The 12,556-nt window shown below is 36.9% G+C and overlaps 1 protein-coding gene across 2 annotated transcripts in view; it reads right to left on the reverse strand.

Annotated features, from left to right (window-relative positions):
• The window catches only part of espn (espin), a 79,291-nt gene extending 67,914 nt beyond the window's left edge, over window positions 1-11,377 (reverse strand). For both annotated transcript variants that reach the window (XM_084389561.1, XM_084389560.1), the window contains exons 1-2: window positions 10,634-11,377; window positions 7,311-7,504 (exon numbers count right to left, since the gene is read on the reverse strand). In XM_084389561.1, coding sequence (XP_084245687.1) covers window positions 7,311-7,504; window positions 10,634-10,927 — 488 coding nt within the window. In that variant the 5' untranslated portion in view covers window positions 10,928-11,377. The remainder of the gene's footprint in view (window positions 1-7,310; window positions 7,505-10,633) is intronic.
• Between the last annotated feature and the right edge of the window lie 1,179 nt (window positions 11,378-12,556).

The raw sequence follows: 12,556 nt of genomic DNA on the forward strand, positions 1-12,556 counted from the left end.
TAAGAATGGGTTGTTAATCTAAAAAAAAAAACACCAAGCAAACAAACAAACAAACAAAATTTGACTTTGGTGTAGGGACTTCCAAAGAAAAATAAAGAGATGGTGAATTTTTAAAACAGGAAGAGGAATTAATCAGGGACTCAGTCATTAGGAAGTGATCAGACATGTGAATCTTTCATGAGTGTAACCCTAACAGGCACAGTCATCCGTGCCCTGGGGGGGCACACACACACACACACACACACACACGCACACACACACGCACACAAACACACCAATAGACTTATGTAATGACCACAAATACACATACACATTATTTATATGGCTAAAAAAGATTTACAAATTAAAATACATTACATCTATAATTTATATTTAAGAGAAGCTATTGTTTCACCCATGAAACCAATAAACCAATATAAAGTATTGATGGTGTATCATAATCAACATTATTTTCTAATTTACTGTCTATATTCTGTCTATACAACCCCAGGACTTCCTCATCTCTACATAAACAATGTTTGTAATGACATCATAACACTATTGTATGTTCACAAAGATCCCTGACCTGATACAGCCTTATTTGAGGCACAGCTGTCCTTCCTGTATGAATAATTTAGGCTCCAGTGAAAAGGTAACAGAAGCAGCTGTCAGAAGATGTGGCAGAGCAAAGCACTTCAACCAACAAAGTCCCACTTGACCTCTTTTTCACAAGGCTCAGTTGATCAGCTTTTTTAAAATGTAACAGTAATGTTCTTTCAAGAGGTAGACCTTGATAAAAGAGAACATGTCAGCCAACTTTAAATGATACTAGGAAGTAATGGAAACACACTGTAATTGGAGAAAAGGACACATTTGGAATTATGTACCAGTAGCTCTATTCCTTGCAATTACAGTGAATGTCCTGCAACCAGATCATTAAATCAGTGAGCTGAATTTGAGAACAGGACCATTCTGAAAGAATCATTCACTTTCTGTTAACTGAATGAACAGATTAAAAGAATCAGACTCTGCTACTTCTCTCAGAGGAAAGCTTAGGGAAAGTGCATAGCTATACCAGAAGTGTAGATGGGACAGTCGCATATTTACACAATACCTTCACATACTTAACCATCGCTGTTAAAAAGATAGGCCTACACTTCCGTTTTACACTTCCAGCAATGGCCGTACTCGCATTCGTGCTTTGGAGTTTGACAGATATCAAAGGGTGAACAATCTGAATTAACTTGACTAATATATTTAACACAAATACAGTATATCAACAACACTGTCATTTTTTATTCTTACACTTTATGACACATGAGGTAATTGAAGCAAGTTAATGCCCCTAATCTGTATTAGCTGGTTGTGTAACTTCCCACACCCCACCGCCCCTTTGTGGCACCTTATGTTTACATTGAGTTTTATGACCAATGCATTCATGTCATTAGCTTTATCACCAGAGGACCATGTCCTCCTCGGCCTGTGAGAACAAGATATACATGAGCAACACCCCAATTTGGAGCTCTTCTCATAAATCACTGGTTCATTCCCTTTATCTACATTTGTCCTGGCACATTTTCTTCTTTCACAAAAGACACTGATACCCTAATAATGCCAACAAAGCGCTTCATTGAGCAGTCAGTCTTACATAAGGAGATAAAGCTTGGTGTGTCCAGCCATGTTCAAACGACAGTGAGATAGCATTAGACAAAAGACAAAATTGTGCACTAGTCTTCTGCTTTTTTATGCTCTATTATATATTGCATGGTAAATGACAGGTGCCTTATGTTTTCACATATCTGCAACAAGATATGTTTTATTATTAATGTGTTGTTTTAACTTTTTACAGCAGTAATACAGTGTCTTTGAATTTTATATAATTTTATGTTATGTTATTTCTTGTAATTATAGTAGTGCAGGATGATGTCAGAACCCGGAAAACTAATTCGCCGCTGGTTCCTTCAAGATTGTCCTATGGGGTTTTAAAACAGAGCTCTCGTTTCCAGGTTTTGGCATACAAAAATACGTCATCCCTGCAACACTCTATGAGTAATGAAATATTTGTATTGACGCCGGTCCAATTAATCATCATTCTGCCTGTAGGTTCCCAAATCTATAGTGCATTTTCTGCTCAAACAGCTCAAATCGTATGGATTACATTTATGATGGCTTTATGGAGCTGAAATTTTGGGTGAAATGGAGGGAGAGAAATCTCAAGAGTTTCATTAAAAAAAATAAAAAAAATGTGTTTTAAAGAGGACCAAAAGTCGTATGTGTTTGGATTGAACAAGGGTGAGTAAATTATGACAGATTTTTTAATTTTGGGGTAAACTATCCCTTTAAGATGGTATGACATATTGAATGGTACACCTATAATTTGTTTTCAAGCTTGGCATCTATCTGTTTATTGAAATAAAATAGTTTAAGAGTAGGTATGATGTCACAATATTGGGACATTCAGCTGATTTGCCTACCCTGCCAGAAGTGTGTGGCTAAAAAAATCTGTGAAAATGGTGTGTTTCAATTGCAAAATAGCTAGGTATGCAAGGAATCGAGTGTCACCACCATTAGTGTCATTTTCTGCACTCAGCATTAGGTCAGCCATAGTGTTCTTGTCGACAGCTGTGCTATGGCATTATCAACATCAGTAAGCTGCTTTGCTACAAATCATCACAACAACACTATGCGGCACCTACGTAATTTTACCCACCATGTCAAGATTCATGACCCCTGACCAAGAGACATTCCCTGTAATAAGGAAAGGACACAGATACAATACACGTGCCCTGACCCTCTGACATGAGAATGTTATCTCTACCCTCCAAAAGCAACCTTATCATCTCAATGCAGAAAACTCTATTCAAGAGTATTTGTTTACCTCATTAGTTTATCACTTGTGTGATACTGACAGTCACCATTGAGACAGGAATACACAGTGCTGAATGAGCAAAAGCAACATCTCTCTTTCTGATTAAACTTTCAGGGGGGTTTACTAAGGATTAACTGATAGCATTGTTTATTTGCAGCCGCTGTCTGTGTTGTTTTAGCACCCAGTACGCTAAATGTATTATGCAAATCAGATAACAACACAAACTGCTGAACTTCAATTTACACAGCACAGTGCCCCATATTATGGGTCAGTTTTAAATGCTAGGTTGTGCACTGTAAGAAAAATGGAAAATGTACTGGTGTTTTTCTGTCTGGAGGACATTATCTGTTAAGTTTACTGACATTTCCTTTAACCCTAATACACTAAACAATGCAATGTGTAATTAAAAATACGGGTGAAACCGTAACCCTATCATATGAAAAATCAAGATGGAAAATTCCTTTATATAACCCTGTACATTTTGCCCTATGTCACTAGGACAGTACATTCAAAGGTATAACTTTGTACCTTATCTACCCCTAAAAGGTGCACCTCAACAGTTTTGCATTTATCCAGTTTAAAGTCAATGTGACATCAAAACTGACCTTATTTACTTAATACACATTCTTGGTCTTACTGTGCATGGTTCATAATCACACCTTATTCCACATGATCTTAATATCAAAATGTGTCAACTTGTTCCATTTCTGAACTGATTTACCCTTTTGAGATGTTGTCACAAATCCCTTTCCCTTTTCAACATCTCCCCTCAAACCACTTCCATTCTAGTTTACAACAGACACTTTTTACAATCCAATCAATTACAGGATAAAACAGTCCAGACGTCAGGGGTTTGATGTGTTTCAGTGTGTTTTAAAGTGCCCCTTTGGTGAAAATCAAGTTTTTAAAGTTGTTTATATGTCTATGTGGTGTTTTTAATATGCTCTAAGACAAACCATGAGCAAATTCTTAAGTCCACACCATTGCTGAGTATTTTCTCTTTAAAACTGCAGTGAAAAAAAGTCAGTCTCAAAAACGCGGTTTGAAATCGCTGGTGTTTCTGACGTCACAAACTACCTTGTAACACCAGGTAATACTTATCCCATGCGAATAGGGCTTAAGTCATGTCTTCCTTCAGTTCATTTTTCAATCAATCAATCTCAAGGTGTGTTTTGTCCATTTCCCTGAGTTCTCCTGTAATACATGCGCGTAATTTGCACGGGGGTTACGGCGGTCATGACCCCCTCAAAAATCAAATCCAGCTAATATAACCCCCCCAATATCATCACATCATTCAGATTAAAATAAATATGAAATATTCCGAATGAATACTTTTGTTCGTTTTCTTTATTAATTTCATTTGCCAGCAAGATAGTATTTTAAATAATCTGTAATGTACCCCCCCCCCGTACGTATGTAAATACGTACATTATTAGGAATTTACCACCTCCGGCTCAATTTGAGATTATTATTATTTATTTATTTTTGCATGGAGTTTGCAAAGTGATAAAATGAATCAAAGCACAACTAACGTTAGTCCACACTTGTATTTTCTCAGTTTCTGAATTTGTGCTTAAACACTTAATTTAACTACTGTGTCATTATGGCATAAATAGTCAAGTAAACAGCTGCATTTACGTTAAGTAGCCTAAATCAGTAAAAGTATCACAATGTATTTCTAATACAGGAACGGCAAATTAGCATGTTACCTTTTACACAAGAAAATTATTCAATAAATAAATAAATAAATATGCCGCGAGTTTAACCCCCCCAATGGTAGACCCAAAGTTACGCCCTTGCTGTAATATATTTGGATTAAATAATATTTTGTTTGAATTTTCGTCTTTGTGCGCTTCCTGGTAGCAGACACCTGAATTATATTTGTATTCTTAAGAATTTCCTGTTTCGCTCACTCAGCCATATCAAAGACTGTACATTACCAATTCAGTTCACTCGTATCAATGGGAGAAACTGGAGCTCGCAATATGGTGGCTCTAGAAAAGGAAGTCTCACTTTCTAAATAAAAGGACCAAACACCAAGTACAGTCATCACATCACTGCTGATTACACACTTCCCACCTGAAATATATGCTGTTTTTAATGTTATGAGAAGAATTATATGAGAAGGTCTGCTCACACCATCACAAAAATTCAGTGTGATAAATAATTTCCTAAATATATGGACCGAATCAATTGTATCACTTAAAAAGGACATCCAGCAGTAATAACTGACTAAACTCAGCGTTCAATGATAGTGGACATTGATCTTGGCAGCCGGCTGCAGTGCAGACTGTATAGCAATAAACATGACAATCCTCATATACAGCAGGAAATGAGGTGTAATCATATCTGTCTTTACAAATAATTACGCTCTTTTGAAGCCAAGAGCCTTTCCTGAAAGACTTAACCATTTTTCATATAAATAGTGTAACATTGCTGGACTGAATGTTGGATATGTTGTAGTTAGTGTTTACAAAGGCAAGCATGCAGCACTATTCCTGTTGCTCATATTTACAAAAAAGCTAAAATCCAAATTTGTAGTTGTCAGAAAATTAAATGGACAAAAATAAATCCCAGTTACTGGCATTACAGGAAGGACCAGAGCCATGTCTAAAGACCAGAATATCATAGAGACTTAGTGGACGGACTCTTTTTACTCTTTATACCAGCGTACCAAGCAGCCATCAGAACATTCTAGTAACCCTGTCAATCATCCACAATTCCCTAATATTGTGAGTTTTGCATGGATAAGCACCACTCAAATTTTCTTCATAAAAAAAAGTAAAACTGTTAAAGTAAAATCTGATTCTGCTATTGAACTGTAAGGTTAGGAAGCAATACAAAATATTAACTTGACATTAAACTATTAGATACATTCATGAGGCAACTTCCTTTATTGTAAATTAATTGGTTTAAAGAATTCTAGGATGTTTCGAATCTGTTTGAATAGTAACGCTTATAATATCAGTGTTGATAACAATGAACATGATCTTAAAGGAGAACTCTGGTCAATTTTAACATTGAGCTCATTTTTTTGTACATTTGGAGTGCTGTCAGTACAGAGAACAACGACAAAAATCGGTGTTGCCTACAACGTGTTATCCTCTTTTTAAAATTTGCACCCTGTTGACTTCAATGGGGCAAGTTTTAAACCTGCTTTTAGCCTCTTAACATCCTTGATGTGTCATTACAAGTGCACAGGTCATGTGAGTGATTCCTTCGGAGTGAACGCGGCTGAATCTGACTGCAGTAGATGTGAAAGATATGAATAAAAATGATGTTTATTCAGCCAGCACATACCTGTATTTACATCCTGTACAGTAATCGATTGTCGAGTTCACGCGCATAGGTTTAGTACCTATGATCACGCGCGTGAACTCGACAATCGATTACTGTGGACTTCGACCGAAAACAGGATGTAAATACAGGTATGTGCGCTGGCTGAATAAACATCATATTTTATATATTTCTTTCACATCTACTGCAGTCAGATTCACCCGCGTTCACTCCGAAGGAATCACTCACATGACCTGTGCACTTGTAATGACACATCAAGGATGTTAAGTAGGCAACACCGATTTTTGTCGTTGTTCTCTGTACTGACAGCACTCCAAATGTCCAAAAAAATGAGCTCAATGTTAAAATTGACCGGAGTTCTCCTTTAAAACAATGCATGTGTTATCTCAGTAAGAAGAAAAGAAAGTCTGTTGCAAAGAAATTATGTTAATGCATGTTGATATAATGAAAGTAATGTAAATACAATCACAAATAATACAGGCTTTTCTGTGAAAAGAGTCCTTGCAGAAAAAAAAATGTCTGACAAAGGAACAACAAAATATATAGAATATCACTGCTATTCCGCATACAAACAAAACATTTCATGCCATGCCCTATGTGTTTATGCCTAAAAGCCACTTGTTTAAGAATGGTTCACTGATGGTGAAAATCAAGCTTTTAAATGTTGATTATTTGCCTATGTGGTGTTTTAATGTGCTTTAAGACAAGCCATGTACAAATTCATGTCAACACCATTGCTGAGTAAAAAAAATGTTTCTGACTTCACAAACTACCTTGTAACCAATCATGTCAATGTGTGATCATCAACAAGTGGATCTCTGAGCTGGTGTGAGTGAGTGGAGGTGGGGCTAATTTGCATATTCATAGAACCGCGTATACTAAATGAAGCAAGGGTGTAGAGTTGCATTTAAGCTATTTTAAGGCATGAAGAAATTTTTTTTCAAGGACAAAACGTAATTTTGTTGATCAAAGATGAGTTTTAAGGGATACAATTATTGACTACAGGGGGACTTTAACAATCACTAGTCTAATAAGATTGTGACATGTTCATGAAAATGCTTGGATGAGAGTCAAAAAAGGAAAAAACAAAGTCCTGCTACTTTGGATGAATTCTACCAAACACAATTATTTCACACTCCCACTATTACACACTGTATGATCTTACTTTGGGCTGTGTTCCAGTAGCAGCCTGAGCGACGGCAAGTCCCCTTTAGCTGCAGCATAATGAACAGGCAATGCCCCCGTATCCGTGGCAACAGTAGGATCCCCTTCCCCACTTTTCAGCAACCAGTCAATGATCTCATGATGGCTGAAGCGAGAAGCCAGATGCAGGACAGTGGCCCCTGAGCTGTCCTTATCCTGCAAACAACACAGTACATAATAAATAACATATGTTAAACTATATCACCAATAACATTCAACTGGAATTCAGAAATGTAATTCTATGGTAAATTGATCTATTATTCAAGGGCAAAAACTTCAATAAAAATCACTGACAGGGAACATGGGTGCATTTTAACAGATTTATTAATATGAGAGACTATATTTTTATTAGCTAATCATTTTCAGCACATCCGCTGACCCAGAGTCTCTTCTGGATCATATTTAACTGGCCAAAGGTTTGTAGTCAATCAACTTCCTGTGCAGGTATGAAACACAATAATGAAATGTGAAGCCCTGCTATAGGTGTCCCGCTCCCCATTGATGTCAGAGATAACTTCCACTATTGCATGTACACAGAAGGAAAAACGGACAACAACAAGACCTCTACATTCTCATTACGGCAGCTACGTTTTTGGTCACATTTTAGTTTAGGGTCCAATTCTCACTAGTAACTAACTATTGACTACAACTTTTGCCTCAATACAATTACTGCAAATTAATAGCTAGTAAGGTAGTTGTTAAGTTTAAGTATTGAGAAGGATTAAGGGATGTAGAATATGGTCATGCAGAATAAGGCATTCATCTGTGCTTTATAAGTACTAATAAACAGCCAATAGTAATCCTACTAATATGCATGCTAATGAGAAACTAGTTAATAGTGAGAATTGGACTCTAAACTAAAGTGTTGCCATTTCAGTTTATTGAAGTGATAAGGTGAGGTGTACCACTAGACCTAATTATTGGATATAGACTAACAATATTAATGTTACTTTTACATGTAATTTTTTCCCCACAAAGTTCAAGTATATCTGCATTATAATGGCAGGAAAAAAACTACTACATGTTGTTACTATAGAGTTAGGATTAGGGTTTGGATTAGAGTTAGTTGCATGTAATTATGCATAATTTATAGTTATTACTACAGTAACAACATGTAACGTGTAACAAGAGCACTGTAATATAAAGTGTTAACAAAATGTTCCACCTATTGAGAATGACGTAGTGTCATCGACACTGTTCTGTCATTAATTACTCACCCTCATGTCGTTCTAAACCCATAAATCCTTTGTTCATCTTCGGAACAGATATTTTTGACGAAATCTGAGAGGTTTCTGAACCAGCTATTATACGTCATTGCAACTTTCAAGGCCCAGAAAGGTAGTAAAGACATTGTTAAAATAGTCCATATGACTACAGTGGTTCAACCTTAATGTTATGAAGTGACGAGAATACTTTTTTGTGCACAAAAAACAAACAAAAATAACGATTTTATTCAACAATTTCTTCTCTTCCATCTCAGCCTCCTACACTGATCATGTAGTAAACACAGTGCAGCACTTCTGGGTTCCGCATCAGAACGCCGGCTCATTGGCCGGCTCCTGCGTCAGCATTAAATGCATGCATCGTGGTGCTAATGTGAACAGCGTCGGCCAATAATGAACTGGCATTCTGACTTCGAACCTGGAAGCGCTGCACTGTTTACACTACCTCAACAGCGTAGGAGACTGACATGAAAGAGAAGAAATTGTTGAATAAAGTCTTTTTTTTTTTTTTTTTTTTTTTTACAAAAAGTATTCTCGTCGCTTCGTAACATTAAGGTTGAACCACTGTAGTCACATAGACTATTTTTATGATGTCTTTACTACCTTTCTGGGCCTTGAAATTTGCAATGATTTTGGTGCCTGTGGCTGGTTCAGAAACCTCTAGGATTTCATCAAAAATATTTTAATTTGTGTTCCGAAGATGAACGAAGGTCTTACGGGTTTGGAACAACATGAGAGTAATTACTGACATTACTGAAATTTCATTTTTGAGTGAACTAACCCTTTAATTCACGTACCTTTAAACTACATTATAATCACGTACTATACATGTGCTTTAGTATGGTAGTTAACACATCTAAATATGTGTACTACTTTAAAGCTAAAAAGGTACTTTAGTAAAACTTTTTGACAATTATTGGTGCACTTTTTTTTAAAAGTGTGTGTTAGGAAACATAGTTATGAGTTATTTCAGTAAATATTATATTATATTTCACAAGGGCCCAATAATGCTTCACAACAGATTATTGAACAGGCGATTTTCTAACGCATTTAACTGGAAGATGTATAATCTGTATAACTCAATTCCAGTGACTCAAAATAAAACTCCTTGTGGGCCTGTGATGTTTATGGAAGCTATCTGAGACTACCTTTTCCTGAAAACAGCAATTAGACAAACACACTAACATGGCCCTTCTATCTCATTACACTGAAATCTTTCCTTCCTTTTGTTTTGCAGGTTATATCTATCTGAACGCTTGTAGCACTTACAGAACACACTGGCTTCATTCCATAATTATACTCACTGCATGAATCACATACTTGACTCCATGAGGACGGTATTATCCACAGCCCGGGTCAAGTGGCTAAACTGAAGTCACACTCTTAATAAGACCTCAGGAACACTGTTGAGTAAATTCTTTGACCATGAGACTGAAGGTTAGATGAGTGTTATAAGGATCTTCTACTAATAAGATGGGATTTCTTAGCATATGAGGTGACGATTAAGCCATGAAAGCATTTTATGCACCAGTGTGGATGCTTTATTAGACAGAACCAAGCTTAGTGATTTTAAAAGCCAAATTTGGCATAACTGCAGGGTCGTTTGAGGACTGAGTACAGGAGACCCAGAGACACTAAAAGCCCCCCACCCCCCATTTACACCCCTTCATGTTGTTCCAAACCTGTATGAGTTTCTTTCTTCTGTTGAACACAAAAGAAGAAATTTTAAAGAATGTTGGTAACCAGACAGTTGATGGCACCCATTGACTTCCATAGTATTATTGTATTTATTTTTTTATTCGTAGGCTATATGGAAGTCAATGGGTGCTGTAACCGTCAACTGTCTGGTTACCAACATTCTTTAAAATATCTTCTGTTTTGTTCAACAGAAGAAAGGAACTCATACAGTTTTGGAACAACTTGACGGTGAGTAGCCTAATGACAATATTTTCATTTTTGGGTGAACTATTACTTTAATATTAGCATAATTTTAAATAACTGTTTATATATACATGGACACTGTAATGTAAAGTGTTACTGAAAAAGTAAGTTAAATACTCACCACCGCTCGACATCCTCCGTGCGTCACGAGCCACTGTAGGCAGGTCAGGTTGCCCGTGGCTGCGGCGTCATGAGCAGGACTCGCGCCGTTTCTCGCCAGGCTGTTCGCCGGTAAACCCGCTTCCTCAACCAAATACCGCAGACAGGTGAGCTTCCCTGCTCGAGCGGCGTGGTGTACGGGAGTCGCTCCCAGCACATCTTTCACATCGCCGTTGAGTACTTTCTCCGCTAATTGTACTTTCAAAGTTTGAACATCCCCTTGCCTTGCTGCGAGAAGTGTCCTCTCAACCACCATGATGATGTATCCTCCAAACAAATGACTATTAGCGCACCATTAAGCGTCAGTTAGAAGTCCTCACTACAGAAAGCGTTCTTAGCGCAGCCTCCCGTAAGCGAGTTACATCGTTATGTCCATCCCTCTTTGTTTGAATCACCAGAACATAACGGTATAGACATATATCTAAGAAATATATTCAGATGATATAGTATTAATCAGTATATGGCATTTTGACAAACAATACCTTCATTTACCGCGTAGCTCCTACCTAAAGAAAACCAGCCACGCATTTCTTTACGGTCTTCTTTGAATGTATCCACTGGCTATAGGCTACTGAATATTCCACCTGTTATGTCCCTTAACTAAACATAGACACAGGGTAAACTAAACAATAACACCGCAAAACCAATGCGTCTATAGGGTATTTGGCTTGTTGTCAAACGGTTCGTTCAGAAGTCTTGAGGGACTGAACTTGTGAATAATCCATTAAGGGGAGGAGAACTGTAACATGTTGGCCCCACTCAAATCGGCTCAGATGTTAAAGGGACAGCGCTTCATGATGACGTTGTTTGGTTACAGCCTTCGAGTAGGCTATCTCATGTTTTTTAAAACAAAGGATAGGCCTATTCATTTTATGCATATTGTAGTATTTCTTATTGGTCTGTGTTGTCATGCGTTTATGTTTCTTTAATCGACATGGTTATTAGAAGAAGGCATAGTAGCCTATAATAGGCTACTTTATTTTCCTCTACTCTTCATCTACTTAAGTATTCAATAGAAAAAAAAATGTAGATTGCAAACTCTAACATAGGCCAATACTCATTTATAGTTTATATGTATTCGATATTAATGTTCAAATCTAATTTGGAACGGGCAGATGCAACCGAGTGATAGGCTAGGATTACCTAAAAGGCCTTACCAACAGATGGCAGGCTCGCACAATATTTGTTGTACATCGGTAGCCAAAATGTCAGCAATATAAAACAGCCTATTTTCTTTTACATTTTAGAATTGGTTTGTTCCCATATCACGTTATTGTATTGTCGTGGAGACCTGATAACGTTAGCTAGGCGTACGTGTTCTTTACAAATCGCTCGCTCATTACTTTCATGATCACAAAAAGAATGAAATATAGACAATATGGATTTTGGGTTCTCCAGACACTTGGGTTTGTGCTTGTTTGGTTGGTCACTTAATTCGAAGTTAACGGTATATGTAGGCCTACTCATTTAGCACTTGTCCACTCAAATCTTATGTTACATGTTGGCTTAAACATCATGTAGGCCTAAGGGTAAAACTGTTGCAGTGTCTTGAAAAAGCATTCTTAGCAATTCGTCTGAACATCAGTGTTTGTGAGATTTATGTGAACAGTTGATCTACAATCTTGAGTCACTGAATAGTGAAGCTGCGACATTCTAAACGAGGTAACTATGTTCTCATCAGAATTGGGTGGGAAAAAACACTCAGTTGTTCGGAATATTATTATAATTGACAAATTATAATAATTCATGATGTTTATTTGATTGATTTTTAACAAACCCTTGTGTTAGATGTAGCCTACATTTAAACATCCCTGTTTATTTAGGCTATTTTTGGGGGAATCAAATCTTAATTATATGGTGTCAGTGGTGATATTAAGTAATTCAT

Source organism: Rutilus rutilus (assembly GCF_951802725.1).
Source record: "Rutilus rutilus genome assembly, chromosome: 19".
NCBI classification, from domain to species: domain Eukaryota; kingdom Metazoa; phylum Chordata; class Actinopteri; order Cypriniformes; family Leuciscidae; genus Rutilus; species Rutilus rutilus.